General features: G+C 29.4%; 2 protein-coding genes across 4 annotated transcripts; both read right to left on the bottom strand.

Annotated features, from left to right (window-relative positions):
* Positions 1 to 966: 966 nt before the first annotated feature.
* LOC112638618 (fatty-acid amide hydrolase 2-like) lies at positions 967 to 10,896 on the bottom strand. The gene is made up of 10 exons (XM_025410659.1): positions 10,594 to 10,896; positions 8,486 to 8,656; positions 8,093 to 8,312; positions 6,026 to 6,243; positions 2,874 to 2,985; positions 2,459 to 2,757; positions 2,277 to 2,378; positions 1,649 to 1,816; positions 1,388 to 1,570; positions 967 to 1,263 (listed from the first exon to the last, which is right to left on the bottom strand). Exons 2-10 carry the CDS (start codon positions 8,651 to 8,653, stop codon positions 1,159 to 1,161), a joined length of 1,575 nt encoding a protein of 524 aa, XP_025266444.1. The 5' UTR covers positions 8,654 to 8,656; positions 10,594 to 10,896; the 3' UTR covers positions 967 to 1,158.
* Positions 10,897 to 11,970: 1,074 nt separating this feature from the next.
* Positions 11,971 to 19,456, bottom strand: LOC112638617 (fatty-acid amide hydrolase 2-like). Of its 3 annotated transcripts, none has more exons than XM_025410656.1 (10): positions 19,244 to 19,456; positions 18,198 to 18,368; positions 17,809 to 18,028; positions 16,924 to 17,141; positions 13,869 to 13,980; positions 13,444 to 13,742; positions 13,265 to 13,363; positions 12,658 to 12,825; positions 12,397 to 12,579; positions 11,971 to 12,267 (listed from the first exon to the last, which is right to left on the bottom strand). In XM_025410656.1, the coding sequence occupies exons 1-10, from the start codon at positions 19,265 to 19,267 to the stop codon at positions 12,163 to 12,165; spliced, it is 1,599 nt and encodes a 532-aa protein (XP_025266441.1). In that variant the 5' UTR covers positions 19,268 to 19,456; the 3' UTR covers positions 11,971 to 12,162. The 3 variants fall into 3 exon arrangements, with proteins under 3 accessions (XP_025266441.1, XP_025266442.1, XP_025266443.1); XM_025410657.1 differs by having other exon boundaries at positions 19,248 to 19,456; XM_025410658.1 differs by having other exon boundaries at positions 12,166 to 12,309.
* Between the last annotated feature and the right edge of the window lie 64 nt (positions 19,457 to 19,520).

The raw sequence follows: 19,520 nt of genomic DNA, 5'->3' as shown, positions 1-19,520 counted from the left end.
TGCATCTATAGAAAAGTTCAAAGTGAGAATATTACATATTGAATATTGAAATGTCATTCAAACACACTTAAAGATCAAGTTTAATATAGTTTTAAAAAGTGTATTAAAATAGCTTTAAAAAAAACTTACGACGTTAATTTGAATAATAATTCTTGATTCAATTGTGCATCTATAAAAAAATATTGTTTTATTAAGATAAAATTAAGGATATCCCATTAAAAATCGATTTAAAATAACAATATCGTTAAATCTTAATTAATAATTCTCACTATAATTCCATTATCTCAATTAATAATTCTTAATATAATTACCAATTAATAATTTCGCAGTTAATAATTCTCAGTATATTTTCATTAAATATCTAATTTAATTTTATTTAAGAAATTAACTTTTTCAATAAATTTTAATTAAATTACATTTGAAGACATTTTTCAGTATTAATTAATTTTTATATTACAAATGCTTTATATATATAAGTATGGGTTCATTTTATATGTACTTTATTTTTTATTTTTCATTATATTTTTATTAAGATTTATTGCTTATACATTGTGATTTGATAATTTCCAAAAAGAAGAAAAAAATTTCATGCTCATGAATATTTGACGCAAATTTTTCTTAATTATTATAATATTATGTAATAAAAGATTCATCAATATATATGTGAGTAGCGAAGGCATAAATTTTTCTTAATCATTTCTGCGAAAAACGATTCATTTATTTATTCCAATATATTCATTCCAATAATAGAATATATGTAGAAAATAAATTTGGAATAACATGTAGTGATATACGTCGACGTAAACCTAACGAAGCTTATGCAAAAATTTCAAACTATGAAACTATGATAGTGATTAGTCTATTCACGTATGTATGAGGTAAACGCGCGTATACATTAATATAATTATATATGATAGTGTGTTATTAAGAAAAAAAAAATATATATATATATATCTTTAACAAGAAACGAAATATATTTTATTTGAACATATCACATTCCCAAGATTTTTTTCCCCTTAAACAGCTATCTGAAAGTAACAAATTTATTGCAATAGCTCGATGCTTCATTATGTGCGCGCAATTTTCTATGCGACAAAAAGATCTAATATATAATTAAGCTTAAATAATAATTTCCAAAATAAACCATGCAGATAATTGTTACTTGCTTAACGATATCGACGGCGGCACCCAACCACCGAAAGCAGTCTCCAGTTCTTTTGCAACTGCCAAGCAGAGGCGATCCTGATAAGGTGCGGCTATCACCTACAAATTTTTTTTAAATACAACTTTACTTCATAAAACATTCTAGACCAGGTGATTGTTATCGCATTTTTCGAATGTTTGTACTGTTCTTATAAGGAAAGAAAACCATATTTGATTGGCTTACCTGAACACCAATGGGCAATCCCTCGTGGTTGAGTCCCATCGGTATGTGCACTGCAGGAAAGCCAAAAACATTGAAAATTGCGCAATAGACGTCGTTCAATGTTTCACAGAAGGTAAATTCTGATAAAACCGCCGGACATCGGACAGTCGGGTAAATAAATATTCCGTTCTCTCCCAAAAGATCCTGCGCAAGAAACGAAGAGAGACGATGAGAATAGAGAGACAGTTACGATAATTGATGTTAAGATCTCGAGACACTAACCAGCAGCTTCTGCCGAATCCCTTTTCCCTGCTTCGTGTAATGCGATATATCTGATTCTGAGAATGGAAAATGCATCTCGAACATTAAGGCGTGGAAGGTAGTCTGCATCGTGTGTTGCGACAAACCGAAAGGAATTTTCAGAATTTCGATGGCTGGATTTTTTTTCAACTGCAACAAAAGAAAATATCAGAGGATATGTATTTTGTTTGCATATAAATCAATAAAAAATATATTTTCGAATTGTTTATTTTTCGATAAAGAAAACAATTTTCGTATCGTTTTATATCTACAATGTAACGTATAGAGGTAAAAATATTACATTCTAATTTTAAAACAACGTTGCAGCAATATTCCGTAATACGGTCGCGCAATACAGTTTTGCAGTGAATATCGTCTGTATTTTTTTCAGCGTTGCATGGAAAAGACACGAACGTTACTTTCACATATCGAACAAGAGAATTAGCTGACTGTTTAAATATTCCTATTATTTCTTCATCAGAAATGAAACTATATTTTACGATTATAAATTCGAGTTATTTGATGCAATAATTTTTGTCCATGTTTTTTAAAAAGAAAATATTATGTGTACATGTTAAGAAAATGTTTTGTGTACATAATACATAAATACCTTGGGATCATTGGCATCTACCAACACATTAGGGAATTCCTTTATAGAAAAAAACGTACTAAACACAATTTCAACCAGTTCGGTTGGCCATTCTATCGGCAACTGCAACATGTCGAGCAGCTTCGTGTCAAATTTTACATCCTATGAAATAAACACGCTCTATAAATAAACGTCGTGAATACCTTCTCCGGACGAATATCGTATTGCGTAAAATGTGTCACGGCTCTCTGAACGCAATCTTTGATTTCCGGCACTACTGGTAACATGCCTAATGCGTCGTCCATGCCGAACCGGTAGTAGACCTTCAATTGCCGTAGATCCACCGGCACATCTAGACGTAGATTGTGATCGCTTGTGGATGTCAGCACTTTCATAAACACCCCAAGATCTTCCGCGTATCTGGTCATCGGACCAAAGGTCAGAAGTTTTTGATAAAGTTTGTCCTCGGATTCCGGGATATATCCTATGTTCGAGATAATTTCTGCGAGAAGAAAAGTGTATAATAAATTAATATATAAATCTCTTTAAGAAAATAGAAATAAATTAAAAGTTGACATATTATGAATGGAACCATGCATTAGGAAAAAATAAACTTACCAGCCGTAGGCTTGTGCCCAAAAATGCCGTTGAAAAGAGCCGGTAATCTTATAGAGCCAGCAATGTCCGAACCGATTCCAATCACAGAGGCTCCTGCTCCGAGCAATGCACCCTTGAACGAAAATATATTTAAATATATTTTTTCACTTTTTTATTTTCCCTTAGATATTAGATTGTTTTATTAAATTCAATCTCTTTAAAATAAAATATCTTTAGATCAATTATAAAGTAATATCACATGTAACGGAACCTAACCTAATCTAATCTAACGGTGCGTTTATCTTTGCGTGTTCTCTGCTCGCGTGAGAAGAAAATATTTCCCGAGGGAAAGTGGTTAACGAATAGTAACTTATAATTCTTGGCTCGAATAAATTTCGATTGAGTTGACACTCGAAAGACAGTTTTTTAATAATGATCGATAATGATACCATTTTCGATTGAGAAAGCAGTATCGATAATTTTATAATTGCTAGTCTAATTATGAAAATAACATATATGTATAATAGAGATAATTATTTAGCGACTAGTTTTTTCATGTACAATTAAAAATATAGATGTACTGTATCGAATAAAACTGTTTAAAATGCTGCGTGATCTATGATTTTTAAAATGTAATTTACAAACAGTCTCAAAAAAGTATTATAAATTAGGTAGAAAAATTCGATATATAATATATTGAGAAAAAAACAGAGCTGATGCGAATATGAGAAGATTGTCACTAAGTAAAATTTTTTCTAAAGAATGTAAGTTATTGTATACATATTTTTAATAAGCGTTTCGACATTTACTTGTGTTTCTTCAGTCATAAATTTATAATATGTAAGAAAAACAAGAAATATATCATATGGACCACATGTTAAAACGGATAGCAAAGTGTATAATCGACACATAGAAAATTAGCAAGATCACAAAAAGTTAAATATATATATATATATATATATATATATATATATATATATATATCACACATATCATTCTGTTGTTACGACATTAATTTAAAAAAATGATTTTCTTTCTTCTTGTCCATAGTAATCATTCGTTTCTATAAATGCTAAAATTTATACGGTTTTCGTCTAGTAATCATATCATTATTGTAAAGAAGAAATTAATGTTTATTGTTAATCCTAATCGAAAGTATTATATTATATTATTAGGTTGTCCAGAAAGTTTGCGATTATTACGATTGTTAATCTTCAAGTTTGAATACTCATATTTCGACTCAAAGTAAATTTTATTAATCGAAATAAGAATTTTGAAATCTACACATTATTGCCAACGAGAAACAAGTTTATTTATTCCTGTAATATAAAATTTCGGATTTCCAGAAGCAACGAACTCTTCGAAGACTTTTTAACAGTGGCTTGATTGTTGATGTTTTCCCCTGTAAGAAATTATCGATATGCTTAAAAAAGTGATAGTCAGTTGATAAAAGATTTAACAAATATGATGAGTGGGGCAGAGTTTTTCATTTGGTTGCACAAAATCAATGCAAAACACACTTCAAAGCGACAATTAATTTAATTTCTGCATCATTGATTGTGACAACGTGTGATCGAGTATTATCGTGTAGAAGAATTGAGCATTTTCTCTTGACCAGCGCCAAACGTAGACGTGTAAGTTCCTGATGCATTTTGTAGATTTTTTGACACTTCTCTGTCGTGATAGTTTCGCTCGAATTTAAAAAGCTGTAGTGAATTATCTTGGTTAACAAATATCAATAATCATTTTTTTTTTGTGCAATTTCGGTTTCGGAAAATGCTTTGGCACTTCATCATGGTCTAACCATTGTGCAGAATGTCGAAGATTATCGAACAAGATCCATTTTTCATCGCACGTTAAAATGATCGAGAAATAAATTATTTTGGTTGCGGAAAATGAATGCAAAACACATTTCAAAGCGACAATTCTTTTCGCTCTTGAAGCGGCATCTATTTATTGAGCTTTCTTCTTTTTCTAATTCGTTTCAGGTGATCGGAAACAGCTGACTTGCTTAAGCCAACTTTTTCTGCAAGCTCTTAAACTGTTGCGTGGATCTGCTTCAACTAACATCTTCTAACATCCTCAAGTCAGTTTCATCGTCAATGGTCGCACGTCATCCAGAACACTATTCATCTTTAAGGCTCTCATCTCTATTATGGAATTTTCAAAACCAGTGTTCGTTAGTTATTATTATTAAAATGTAGAGTGAAGTTTGCGCTTTTAAATTGGTATAATATTACATAACATAGACATAAAGAAAAAACAACTTCACGTGAAAAAAGCACCATAAGCATCTTAAATAACAAAAAACGCAATAACCTTCTGGATAATTTAATGTATAGATTATTAGAGTCATTTTTTATGTAAATTTTTATGTAAATTTATGTAAATGCCATTCATATCAATATTGCATAATAATGGAATATTTAGTGTCTTTTAATTTTTGTATGTTACGTAATGGTTCTTTCCCTCTTTTTTGTTTCTTATGTACATTACTCATTTATAGCTAAAGAGAAATAAGTATCGAAACACTACTTGTATCTATTTTTTAAAGACATTTTGACAATTGCCTATATTTTTTTTTAATTCAGTCTGTTAACAATTTTTTGTTCATGTTTGCTTATTATTTTTGTGTTATAATATTAATCCAGTGTATTTATATTTATTTTAATTCTATTGTAACTAATGAAGAAATCGTAAACACGTTCTTTCACGAAAAGAAATATCACATAAATAGTTTTAAAAATAAATGAAAAAAATAGGCTCAAAGTAATAACAATTATTTTGTAATAACCTATTATTATTTTGTAATTATTTTTTATTACAAATTGAAAATTGGCAAATAAGAGTAGAGGCGCAGTAATTGGAGTACAAAAAAGTTTCTTCTTCCTTTCTTTTTTTAATATATTTCAAAATATTCGTTAAATTTCGTAAAATTTCGTTAAAATATGTATACGTTAATGTACATTAGTTATATTATAATGTACATTATAATGTACATTATAATGTACATTAATTACGTATTTAATTTTTTCTTATCCTTGCAACCGCGCTTGAACTCTTATTTGTCAATTTTGTCACTCACAGTAATAAATAATTTTTTTTTAATTAATTTTTTTCAGTTATATAATTAATTATTATTAGTGTTCTAGAGATATTCGCAACTGGATTACCTCTCCTCCAGATGATCCGCCAGACGTGTACCTGATATCATAAGGATTACGTGTACGACCGTGCAATAGATTCGAGCTTTCGAATCCACCGCACATCTCCGAGGTGTTCGTCACGCAAACAGGGATCGCTCCAGCGTTTCGGAGTAGTTTAATGACTAGTGCATCATGGGATGCCTTCATCCCTTTGCGACCTAAAGAACAGCCTGTATGACTGCAACCTATGACCAAAAGATTCTTCTTTGTTTTCATCTTCCTTAAATAAAACTCCGATAGTATCCAGTGTTTGGCCCATCGCACATGAAATCGCATGAGCGTCGATTATTAAGTTGCCATATTGACTTACATAACATAAATATAAGTATAATATAAGCATGCTCGTTAGTTCATACAGTCTTATGCTATGCAGCTATGCAATTTCATGTGCGATGGTCTTTTCTGATAGGAATTAAATTCTTCATATTCTAATAACTTAATCGAATTGACCTAAAATGTATCTGAACTATTTTATATTTAGAATGAACTCTAAAATAAAATTTATCGGTTTTCTGGTAGGAAATATATATATATATATATATATATATATATATATATATATATATAAATCATAATTTAATCGAATTGACCTATAGCGTATCTGAATTATAGTGTATCTGAACTATTTTATATTTAGAATGAACTCTAAAATAAAATTTATCAGTTTCCTGGAAGGAAATAATATATATATATACAGGGTGAATCATAATGGTTGTAACAACCTTTTACCATTAGAAATCAATTATCGACTGCAACTGTAATCAATCGAATAATTCATAGATGACAGCTGCTTGGATCGACCGTGTCTGCAGTAACGTACAAGCGAGTTAAATACTGTGAATCAAATAATATACATATTCTATGCATACTTTTCTAATATATTTAACTCTTTTATGTACATATTTTTCTTTCTACACGGTTTTTTTCTAATAACGCGATTTCTTATTATTGTGAAACGTATCTGCCACATAAAAAGAGATATCTTTTGCATTCGTGTATTTTTTAATACGATTTTTTTTAAATAATGGTATTTTAATACATAGAATTTGACGGCGATTTTTTCCATTCTTACACAAATCATTTTAACGTGTAAAAAGAGTTGGATTGGTAAACGATACAAAAGTATTCCTTTTTTATAAAAAAAAAATGCGTAATTCTACTTTCTACAAGAAATATTCTGCTGTAGATATTAAGAATGTAAAAGTTATAACTTAGAAAATTAATAATAAGTAGAATAATTCTTGTAGAAAGCAGAATTACGCATTTTTTTTAATAAAAAAAGAATACTTTTGTATCTTTACCAATCCAACTCTTTTTACGCGTTAAAATGATTTGTGTAAGAATGAAAAAAATCGCCGTCAAATTCTATGTATTAAAAAATCATTATTTAAAAAAAAATCGTATTAAAAAATACACGAATGCAAAAGATATCTCTTTTTATGTGGCAGATACGTTTCACAATAATAAGAAATCACGTTATTAGAAAAAAACCGTGTAGAAAGCAAAATATGTACATAAAAAAGTTAAATATATTAGAAAAGTATGCATGGAATATGTATATTATTTAATTCACAGTATTTAACTCGCTTGTACGTTACTGCAGACACGGTCGATCCAAGCAGCTGTCATCTATGAATCATTCAATTGATTACAGTTGCAGTCGATAATTGATCTCTAATGGTAAAAGGTTGTTACATCCATTATGATTCACCCTGTATATATATTGTATATATATATATATATGTATAAAACTTATTCCTTCATAAATACACACACACATACACACACATATATATTGATAATTTTATTTTTATTATAATTATTTATCTTTTAATTATAATTATTTTATCTTTTTTAATTATAATTATTTTATCTTTTTTATATATTTTTATTCCCTTCTCTCTCTCCTCTCCTCTCTCTCTCTCTCTCTCTCTCTTTCTCTCTCTCTCTCTCAACTATGATATAATAGATGCTATTTCAAGAATACATACAAATGTAAATTATTGTAGTATAATAACAAAAAATTAATTATACCTTTGACAGCACAACATTCCTTGACTGTGACTGGTATACCATACAGCGGTTTTTCCTTCTCTAATGTTTTAATGTCAAACTTGCCGTTTGCTAATTGTTCATCGCAGATTTTCGCCTCGAATATTGCTTCACCAAATCGATTATCGATAACGGCATTTAAGGTACAATTCACTTTTTTAATGTGTTGTATATGCGTGTTCACGACATCGTAACATGTAATCTGTTTTTAATAAAAAAGCAATTTTCTATATATTATCTCATTTATTAAATCATTCTCTTTCATGTTTGTATATCGATACAATATATATAAAATATAATTATATAAGGTTACATATAATTTTTTAATAATATAATTTATACATATATATATATTATTATAGGGAATACACTTACCTCTCTTTGTCTAATTTTTTTAGCAAGTGCAGTGGCACTAAACGTAAGTAAGGAATCTGTTATTGGTGGAATTTTTTGCGGTTTCTTGCGAATTAACAATACGATCCGATATAGTACTGCATAGATAATATTTAGTATACTGAATATAATACGCAACTTTAACAGCATTGTCTGCAAGATAAACACGTTAATTAATATAAGATAATTATGTTATTTATATCTACTTCATTCCATATCATGTTAGGTTAAATTAAAAAAGTTTGTACTTTTCTAGTTTGCCATGTATCATATATTAGCGTAAAGAAAAATGCACAAGAGATCTAAGCGTTAATTCTTACGCGATAGCTTCCTACTTAAAAATTAGCTCAAGCTGCATCTCAAGACAAACTTCCTTTGTGTATCTCTATTGAATCGAGATTATAAATGAATACCAAATTGATTTTTAAGATTCATTTATTAAACCATATCATATCTCAAAATTAGTTTCAGCTGAGTGTCTCAGCAGAATCATGATTATAAATACGGGCCTAAGCGCTTCTGTTGTATAAAATACGCTATTCTCACGATTGTTTGCATATAAATTCAATTGATCACAACAATGTCTCCAATGACAAAGCATTGATTCCAAGAAATAAAGTTTCCTATTAAATACGAAATATCTAAAAGTCACTTTGAAGAAATATTTAAATCATTTTCTCGTCGCTAGAGATTCGATTCGATCGATTAACGATTCGAGAATAACGTTACTTTCACTCTCTCTCTTTCCTGACTCTGCAAATTTTGTTTTTCAAAGCGTCATCACTTCCTTGAAATCTCTGATTTTATTTCGATAAAAATATGTTTGTGCGGAAGCGAAATATCATGTTCAATACAGAGTGAGTTATGTGACTAAGAGTATTTACACAAGTATATTTACACAAAAGTGAATAAAAATACGTTTTCTGTTAAACGATAGTTCGATCATGGTTATTCGAAATGTTTGCAAATACGTTTGTTATGGCTTCTTGAAATATGATACACAATATTTCGAACAACGTCTATAAAAAGATACATGTATGTATGTAAAAGAAATATTATTGAGAAATATATGATCGTACATTTGTTCATCCAAAAGATAATGAAACATTATTTTTTGTTTCTTTCAGGTCTTAAAATGAAAACAATGAATGTGAACAAAAAATGAAAGTTTTTATGCTTCATTTTTTGTTCACATTCATTGTTTTCATTTTAAGACCTAAAAGAAACATCAAATCGTTGTCAATGTCATTTTATACATATGTGTATATATACAGGGTGTCTCATTTTAAAAGTTCCCTCATAAATTTTTTAATTTTAATTGTAGAAAAAAATGTTTCAGACAAAAGTTATATTGAAGGGAGACATAAAATGGTGTCATTAGTAATAATTTCAAGCCTCATAACTCGGAAAGTACTTAATGAAAACTAACTTAATTATAGTGTTTTGGAAAGCTCTCGAGATGAACTATAAGAACATGCAAAAGGGTGGTCTAATTTAAAAAGTTGGATGTGACCTTCAGGTGACTTTTCAATGTCAAACTAATAACACCATTTTATGTCCCCCTTCAAGCCATATAACTTTTGTCTGAAACATTTTTTTCTACAATCAAAATTAAAAAAGTTATGAGAGTGGAACTATTAAAATGGGACACCCTGTATATTATATAATATGAAATATATATATATATATATATATAATATATAAATTAATTACACGATAAATGACTGATAATTATATAACTTGATGATTGTTATCGATAGTGATACATAAAAATATTATTCATATTATATTTAACATAAAAATAATTAATAATAATTATAAATAAAAAAATAAAAAAAATAAAATAAGAATAAATTAAAATAAGAAAAAATAAGATTTTTTACTCCTATTTTTTTTTATTCGTTTACAAAGATTTAATTCATGATATGTGCGTGCGCAATAATTGGGTCAACTTTTATCGTTCTGATTTGTGATAAACACTTTTCATATTTCCATAAAACAAATTTTCATTAACTACTATTACTATAAGAAGTCATCTCTCTCGATATCATATAAATAATTATTCTAAAAATAAATCATTTCGTACGTACCGCTTAATATATACTATAATACAACCTCATCAACATCAAGTCTTATCTTTCCAATGATGGACGTTTCTTGGACCCTCCAACAAAGTTATTAAAAATGTTGTTCAAGTTCTGTCTTATCTTTTTTTTTACAGGGCGATAATCTCGGCGCTGAATAATTTCCTCGTGCACGAGAACTTCGTGCGAGAAGGTAGAAGGCACCTTCGATAATTGATGCGATCACGAAGACGATGCCTGCGGGAATCACACTATCTCGAGTCGTCGGACTATGACGTACGAATGCATGCTATGAGCGCACGGCAAAACGGACTGAATGCAACGATGTCCCTACTAGTGAATTTAACAAATGGCACCTGTGGGGGAGGCTAATAGCCCTGCACGCGCTCACAATGTTCGCATATGGACGAACGATCACTTTTTCCAAACGCATATTAAAATTCCAAATTTAGTATAATATAAATTATAGAGATAATACATTGTCGGCGTGCGTTACGCATAAGTGTAGTAGCTTTTCCCACCTATTTGCTCTTATATAAATCAAAGAAACGTAAAAACGCGGCGTATGCGATTTTGATATTTCGATTGCGATATACATTTTATTTTTTCATCTTACGCAACAAGAACAACAGATATAAATGAAAAACAGATATAAATGAAAAAAATATTGTGTAAAGCACACGCGAACACATTGCTTATTCCATTAAAAATAAATTAAACTAAAAATAGTCAAGGATATAAAATATTAGGCACACAGAATATTGAATTGCAATTAAAATAATCAGTATTTCGTATAATATATATTTATAATAAAATTATGATACATAATATCATGTGATGTTAATTAAATGTGATGTTTTAAAAAATGAAGAATGCGTAAATAAAGAACTAGACGTTATCGCGAATTATTTTGTTGTGCAGTATTTATGTTTCAAAACATTTACATGTATGTATAGAATACGAGATATAGTCGAGGTTCCTTGTATTAGGCTTGTGCATCGTTTTCGAGCTATGTACAAATGTAATCATGTTATTTAAGATCTATTCAGTAGCGATAATATTTATCGTATAAGTCGCATTTCGAATAATTAAAAAAATGCAATAAAAAAAATGCAAATGAACAGATATATTATAAATGATTTATTACACAACAGTGCAACAATGGAGATGAAATTATTGAATAATTAGAAAACAAACATGTAGTGATATACGTCGAAGTAAATCTAACGAAGGTTTTGCAAAAATTTCAAACTATGAAACTATGATAGTGATTAGTCTATTCACGTATGTATGTGGTACACGCGCGTATATATTAATATAATTATATAGGATAGTGTGTTATTAAGAATATATATGTATATATATATATATCTTTAACAAAAAACAAAATATATTTTATTTGAACATATCACATTCCCAAGATTTTTTTCCCCTTAAACAGCTATCTGAAAGTAACAAATTTATTGCAATAGCTCGATGCTTCATTATGTGCGCGCAATTTTCTATGCGACAAAAAGATCTAATATATAATTAAGCTTAAATAATAATTTCTAAAATAAACCATGCAGATAATTGTTATTTGCTTAACGATATCGACGGCGGCACCCAACCACCGAAAGCAGTCTCCAGTTCTTTTGCAACTGCCAAGCAGAGGCGATCCTGATAAGGTGCGGCTATCACCTACAAATTTTTTTTAAATACAACTTTGCTTCATAAAACATTCTAAAACAGACCAGATAATTGTTATCGTATTTTTCGAATGTTTGTACTGTTCTTATAAGGAAAGAGAAGCATATTTGATTGGCTTACCTGAACACCAATGGGCAATCCCTCGTGGTTTAGTCCCATCGGTATGTGCACTGCAGGAAAGCCAAAAACATTGAAAATTGCGCAATAGACGTTGCTCAATGTTTCACACAAGGTAAATTCTGAGAAAATCGCCGAACATCGGAAAGTCGGGTAAATAAATATTCCGTTCTCTCCCAAAAGATCCTGCGCAAGAAACGAAGAGAGACGATGAGAATAGAGAGACAGTTACGATAATTGATGTTAAGATATCGAGACACTAACCAGCAGCTTCTGCCGAATCGCTTTTCCCTTCTTCGTGTAATGCGATATATCTGATTCTGAGAATGGAAAATGCGTCTCGAACATTAAGGCGTAGAAGGTAGTCTGCATCGTGTGTTGCGACAAACCGAAAGGAATTTTCAGAATTTCGATGGCTGGATTTTTTTTTAACTACGACAAAAGAAAATATCAGAGGATACGAATTTTGTTTGCATATAAATACAATAAAAAATATATTTTCGAATTGTTTATTTTTCGATAAAGAAAACAATTTTCGTATCGTTTTATATCTACAATGTAACGTGTAGATGTAAAGATATTACATTCTAATTTTAAAACAACGTTGCAGCAATATTGCGCAATACGGCCGCACAATGCAGTTTTGCAGTGAATATCGCATTTTTTTCAGCGTTGCATGGAAAAGACACGAACGTTACTTTCACATGTCGACAAGAGAGTTAGCTGACTATTTAAATATTTCTATTATTTCTTCATCAGAAACGAAATTATATTTTACGATTATAAATTCGAGTTATTTGATGCAATAATTTTTGTTCATGTTTTTTAAAAAGAAAATATTTTGTGTTTTGTGTACATAAAATATAAATACCTTGGGATCGCTGGCATCTACCAACAAAGGGATTTCCTTTATAGACATAAACGTACTTAACACAATTTCAACCAGTTCGGTTGGCCATTCTATCGGCAACTGCAACATGTCAAGCAGCTCTGTGTCAAATTTTACATCTTATAAAATAAACACGCTCTATAAATAAACGTCGTGAATACCTTCTCCGGACGAATATCGTATTGCGCAAAATGTGTCACGGTTTTCAGAACACAATCTTTGATTTCCGGCACTACTGGTAACGTGCCTAATGCATCGTCCATGCCGAACCGGTAGTAGACCTTTAATTGCCGTAGATCCACCGGCACATCTAGACGTAGATTGTGATCGCTTGTGGATGTCAGCACTTTCATAAACACCCCAAGATCTTCCGCGTATCTGGTCATTGGACCAAAGGTCAGAAGTTTTTGATAAAGTTTGTCTTCGGCTTCCGGGATATGTCCTATGTTCGAGATAATTTCTGCGAGAAGAAAAGTGTACGATAAATTAATATATAAATATCTTTAAGAAAACAGAAATAAATTAAAAGTTGACAAAAGTTGACATATTATGAATGGAAGCATGCATTAGGAAAAAATAAACTTACCAGCCGTAGGCTTGTGCCCAAAAATGCCGTTGAAAAGAGCCGGCAATCTTATAGAGCCACCCAAGTCCGAACCGATTCCAATCACAGAGGCTCCTGCCCCGAGCAATGCACCCTTGAACGAAATGTATTTAAATATATGTGTACGAATATATTTAAATATATTTTTTTACTTTTTTATTTTCCCTTAGATATTAGATTGTTTCATTAAATTCAATCTCTTAAAATATCTTTAGATTAATTATAAAGTAATATCACATGTAACGGTGCGTGTTATCTTTGCGTTCTCTGCCTGCGCGAGAAGAAAATATTTTCTGAGGGAAAGTGGTTAACGAATAATAACTTATTCTTGGCTCGAAGAAATTTCGATTGAGTTGGCACTCGAAAGACAGTTTTTTAATAACGATCGATAATGATAGCATTTTTGATTGAGAAAGCAGTATCGATAATTTTATAATTGCTAGTCTAATTATGAAAATAACATATATGTATAATAGAGATAATTGTTTAGCGATTAGATTTTTATACAATTAAAAATATAGATGTACTGTATCGAATAAAACTGTTTAAAATGCTGCGTGATCCATGACTTTTAAAATGTAATTTACAAACAGTTTCAAAAAAGTATTATAAATTAAGTAGAAAAACTCGTTATATAATATATTGAGAAAAAACAGAGCTGATGAGAATATGAGAAGATTGTCACTAAGTAAAATTTTTTCTAAAGAATGTAAGTTATTCTCTACATATTTTTAATAAGCGTTTCGACATTTACTTGTGTTTTTTCAGTCATAAATTTATAATATATAAAAAGAAACAAAAAATATATCATATGGACCACATGTTAAAACGGATAGCAAAGTGTATAATCGACACATAGAAAATTAGCAAGATTACAAAAAGTTAAATATATATATCACACATATCATTCTGTCGATCATTCTTACGACATTAATTTAAAAAAATGATTTTCTTTCTTCTTGTCCATAGTAATCATTCGTTTCTATAAATGCTAAAATATACGGTTTTTGTCTAGTAATCATATCTTTATTGTAAAGAAGAAATTAATGTTTATTGTTAATCCTAATCGAAAGTATTATATTATATTATTAGATTGTCCAGAAAGTTTGCGATTATTATGGTTTTTAACCTTCAAGTTCGTATACACATATTTGAGCTCAAAGTAAATTTTATTAATCGAAATAAGAATTTTGAAATCTATACATTATTGCCAAGGAGAAACAAGTTTATTTATTCCTGTAATATAAAATTTCGGATTTTCAGAAGCAACGAACTCTTCGAAGACATTTTTAAGAATGGCTTGATTGTTGATGTTTTCCCCTGTAAGAAATTATCGATATGCTTAAAAAAAGTGATAGTCAGTTGATAAAAGATTTAACAAATATGATGAGTGAAGCAGAATTTTTCATTTGGTTGCGCAAAATCAATGCAAAACACACTTCAAAGCGACAATTGATTTAATTTCTGCAACATCGATTGTGACAACGTGTCGAGCATTATCGTGTAGAAGAATTGGACCTTTTCTCTTGACCAGCGCCAAACGTAGACGTGTAAGTTCCTGATGCATTTTGTAGATTTTTTGACACTTCTCTGTCGTGATAATTTCGCTCGAATTTAAAAAGCTGTAGTGAATTATCTTGGTTAACAAGTATCAACAATCATCATATTTTTTTTGGTGCAATTTCGGTTTCGGAAAATGTTTTGGCACTTCATCATAGTCTAACCATTGTGCAGAATGTCGAACATTATCGAACAAGATCTATTTTTCATCGCACGTTACAATGATCGAGAAATGAATTATTTTGGTTGCGGAAAATCAATGCAAAACACATTTCAAAGCGACAATTCTTTTCGCTCCATTGAAGCGGCATCTATTTATCGAGCTTTCTTCTTTTTCCAATTCGTTTCAGGTGATCGGAAACAACTGACTTGCTTACTGCTTTTTCTGCAAGCTCTCAAACTGTTGCGTGGATCTGCTTCAACTAACATCTTCTAACATCCTCAAGTCATTTTCATCGTCAATGGTCGCACATCATTCAGAACACTCTTCATCTTTAAGGCTCTCATCACTATTATGGAATTTTCAAAACCAGTGTTCGTTAGTTATTATTATTAAAATGTAAAGTGAAGTTTGCGCTTTTAAATTGGTATAATATTACATAACATAGACATAAAGGAAAAACAACTTCACGTGAAAAAAAGCACCATAAGCATCTTAAATAACAAAAAACGCAATAACCTTCTGGACAATATAATGTATGTAAAGATTATTAGAGTCATTTTTTAATGTAAATTTTTATGTAAGTTTATGTAAATGCCATTCATATCAATATTGTATAATAATGGAATATTTAGTGTCTTTTAATTTTTGTATGTTACGTGGTTCTTTCTCTCTTTTTTGTTTCTTATGTATATTACTCATTTATAGCTAAAGAGAAATAAGTACTCGAAATACTACTTATATCTATTTAAAGACATTTTGACAATTGCTTATATTTTTTTTAAATTCAGTCTGTTAACAATTTTTTGTTCCTGTTTGCTCATTATTTTTGTGTTATATTAATCCAGTGTATTTATATTTATTTGAATTCTATTGTAACTAATGAAGAAATCGAGAACATGTTCTTTCACGAAAAGAAATATCACATAAATAATTTAAAAAATAAATGAAAAAATAGGCTCACGATAATAACAATTATTTTATAATAACTATTATTATTTCGTAATTATTTTTTTATAACTAAGTAAAAATTGGCAAATAAGAGTCAAGGCGCAGTAATTGGAGTGCAAAAAGAGTTTCTTCTTCCTTCTTCTTTTAATATATTTCAAAATATTCAATTTCGTTAAAATATGTATAGTTTAATATACATTAGTTATATTAAAATGTACATTAATTACGTATTTAATTTTTTCTTATCCTTGCAACCGCGTTTGGACTCTTATTTGTCAATTTTGTCACTCACAGTAATAAATAATTGTTTCCTGTTATATAATTAACTTATTATTAGTGTTCTAGAGATATTCGCAATTGGATTACCTCTCCTCCAGATGATCCGCCAGACGTGTACCTGGTATCATAAGGATTACATGTACGGCCGTGCAATAGATTCGAGCTTTCTACTCCACAGCACATCTCCGGGGTGTTCGTCAGGCAAACTGGAATCGCTCCAGCGTTTCGGAGTAGTTTAATGACTAGTGCATCGTGGGATGCCTTCATCCCTTTGCGACCTAAAGAACAGCCTGTATGACTGCAACCTATGACCAAAAGATTCATCTTTGTTTACATCTTCCTTAAATAAACCTCCGATAGTATCCAGTATTTGACCCATCGCACATGAAATCGCATGAGCGTCGATTATTAAGTAGCCATATTGACTTATAACATAATATAAGTATAATATAAGCATGCTCATTAATCATATCCTATGCAGTCTTATCCTATGCATATGCAGCTATGCAACTTCATGTGCGATGGTCTTTTTTTGACAGGAATTAAATTCTTCATATTCCAATAATTTAATCGAATTGACCTATAATGTATCTGAACTATTTTATATTTAGAATAAACTCTAAAATAAAATTTATCGGTTTCCTGGAAGGAAATAAAAAAAAAAAAAAAAAAATATATATATATATATATATATATATATATATGTATAAAATTTATTCCTTCATAAATACACACAGACATACACACACATATATATTTATAATTTTATTTTTATTATAATTATTTATCTTTTAATTATAATTATTTTATCTTTATTTTAATTATAATTATTTTATATATTTTTATTCCCTGTCTCTCCCCCCCCCCTCTCTCTCTCTCTCTTTCTTTCTCAACTATGATATAATAGATGTCATTTCAAGAATACATACAAATGTAAATTATTGTAATATAATAACAAAAAATTAATTATACCTTTGACAGCACAACATTCCTTGACTGTGACTGGTATACCATACAGCGGTTTTTCCTTCTCTAATGTTTTAATGTCAAACTTGCCGTTTGCTAATTGTTTATCGCAGATTTTCGCCTCGATTATTGCTTCAACGAATCGATAATCGATAACGGCATTTAAGACACAATTCACTTTTTTAATGTGTTGTATATGCGTGTTCACAACATCGTAACATGTAATCTGTTTTTTATAAAAAAGCAATTTTCTATATACTATCTCATTTATTAAATCATTCTCTTTCATGTTTGTATATCGATACGATATATATAAAATATAATTATATAAGGTTACATATAATTTTTTAATAATATAATTTATACATATATATTATTATAGGGAATACACTTACCTCTCTTTGTCTAATTTTTTTAGCAAGTGCAGTGGCGCTAAACGTAAGTAAGGAATCTGTTATTGGTGGAATTCTTTGCGGTTTCTTGCGAATTAACAATACGATCCGATATAGTATTGCATAGATAATATTTAGTATACTGAATATAATACGCAACTTTAACAACATTGTCTGCAAGGTAAACACGTTAATTATTATAAGATAATTATGTTAATTAAGATAATTATGTTATTTATATCTACTTCATTGCATATCATGTTAGGTTAAATTAAGAAAGTTTGTACTTTTCTAGTTTGCCATGTATCGTATATTAGCGTAAAGAAAAATGCACAAGAGATCTAAGCGTTAATTCTTACGCGATAACTTTCTAATTAAAAATTTGTGTCCCTTTTGTAATTACAAAATTATTACAACTTCAATATTTCAATATTAATTTTATATTTAATATTAATTTCAATTATTAATTTAATATTAATTTTTAATTCGAATTAATTTTCAGTATGTCTTATTATATTTTTTCTTATAATTGATTATCGTTTATTAAACAACGGCACATTGTATTTTCTGTTAATAACATTTCATAAGAATATGGAAACAAAGTATTATAAATATATGAAAATATATGCGAAAGTTAAATATCAAAGTATTATAAATATATAAAAATATATGCGAAAGTACAATATCATTTGCAAATCTGATTGCAATAACTCAATGGCACATTCTGATAGATTATTATAAGAAATATACATATAATGTAAAATACATCTTTACGTATATGATATGTTTTCTTTTTAATATCAAAAAAAATTTTTGCGTAACATGAGTTATAAGTAGAAGCAATTTATATTTAAAATATTGAAATGACTCATTAACAGGAACATCATTGCATCTTAATGTTATTTAAATGAAAAGCTAGTACATATGTTTTATCAAAAAATTTATATCTTTATTTCGTATCTCTATACATTCAAGTATGCTAATCATTGACGTTATTACTAATCACTGACGTTATTGAGATTTAATTAACGTTCTCGAATTCTACATACATACATAAAGAATCTTAAGGTCATGGAACAAGATTTGCAATTCTAGGTGGTCTTATCTTCGCCTTAATTTTTGTGTCACGATTCGCGAATAAACGTAACCGTAACTTTATGACAGGTCCTTCGCGCGCAGCCAAACAATGTATCCGTGACAGTTCCTTTCGTAACTGGCCACCTAGATTCTTTTAAACCAATACAATAATGCGGCGTACGAGTCCATCGTCGCATTTATGCAATATCCGACAAGTCAATATATATTATTCGCGATCATTATTTGTGC

This window comes from Camponotus floridanus, unplaced genomic scaffold (assembly GCF_003227725.1).
Source record: "Camponotus floridanus strain SB8 unplaced genomic scaffold, Cflo_v7.5 scaffold338, whole genome shotgun sequence".
NCBI classification, from domain to species: domain Eukaryota; kingdom Metazoa; phylum Arthropoda; class Insecta; order Hymenoptera; family Formicidae; genus Camponotus; species Camponotus floridanus.
This window is presented reverse-complemented; position numbering and strand designations above follow the sequence as displayed.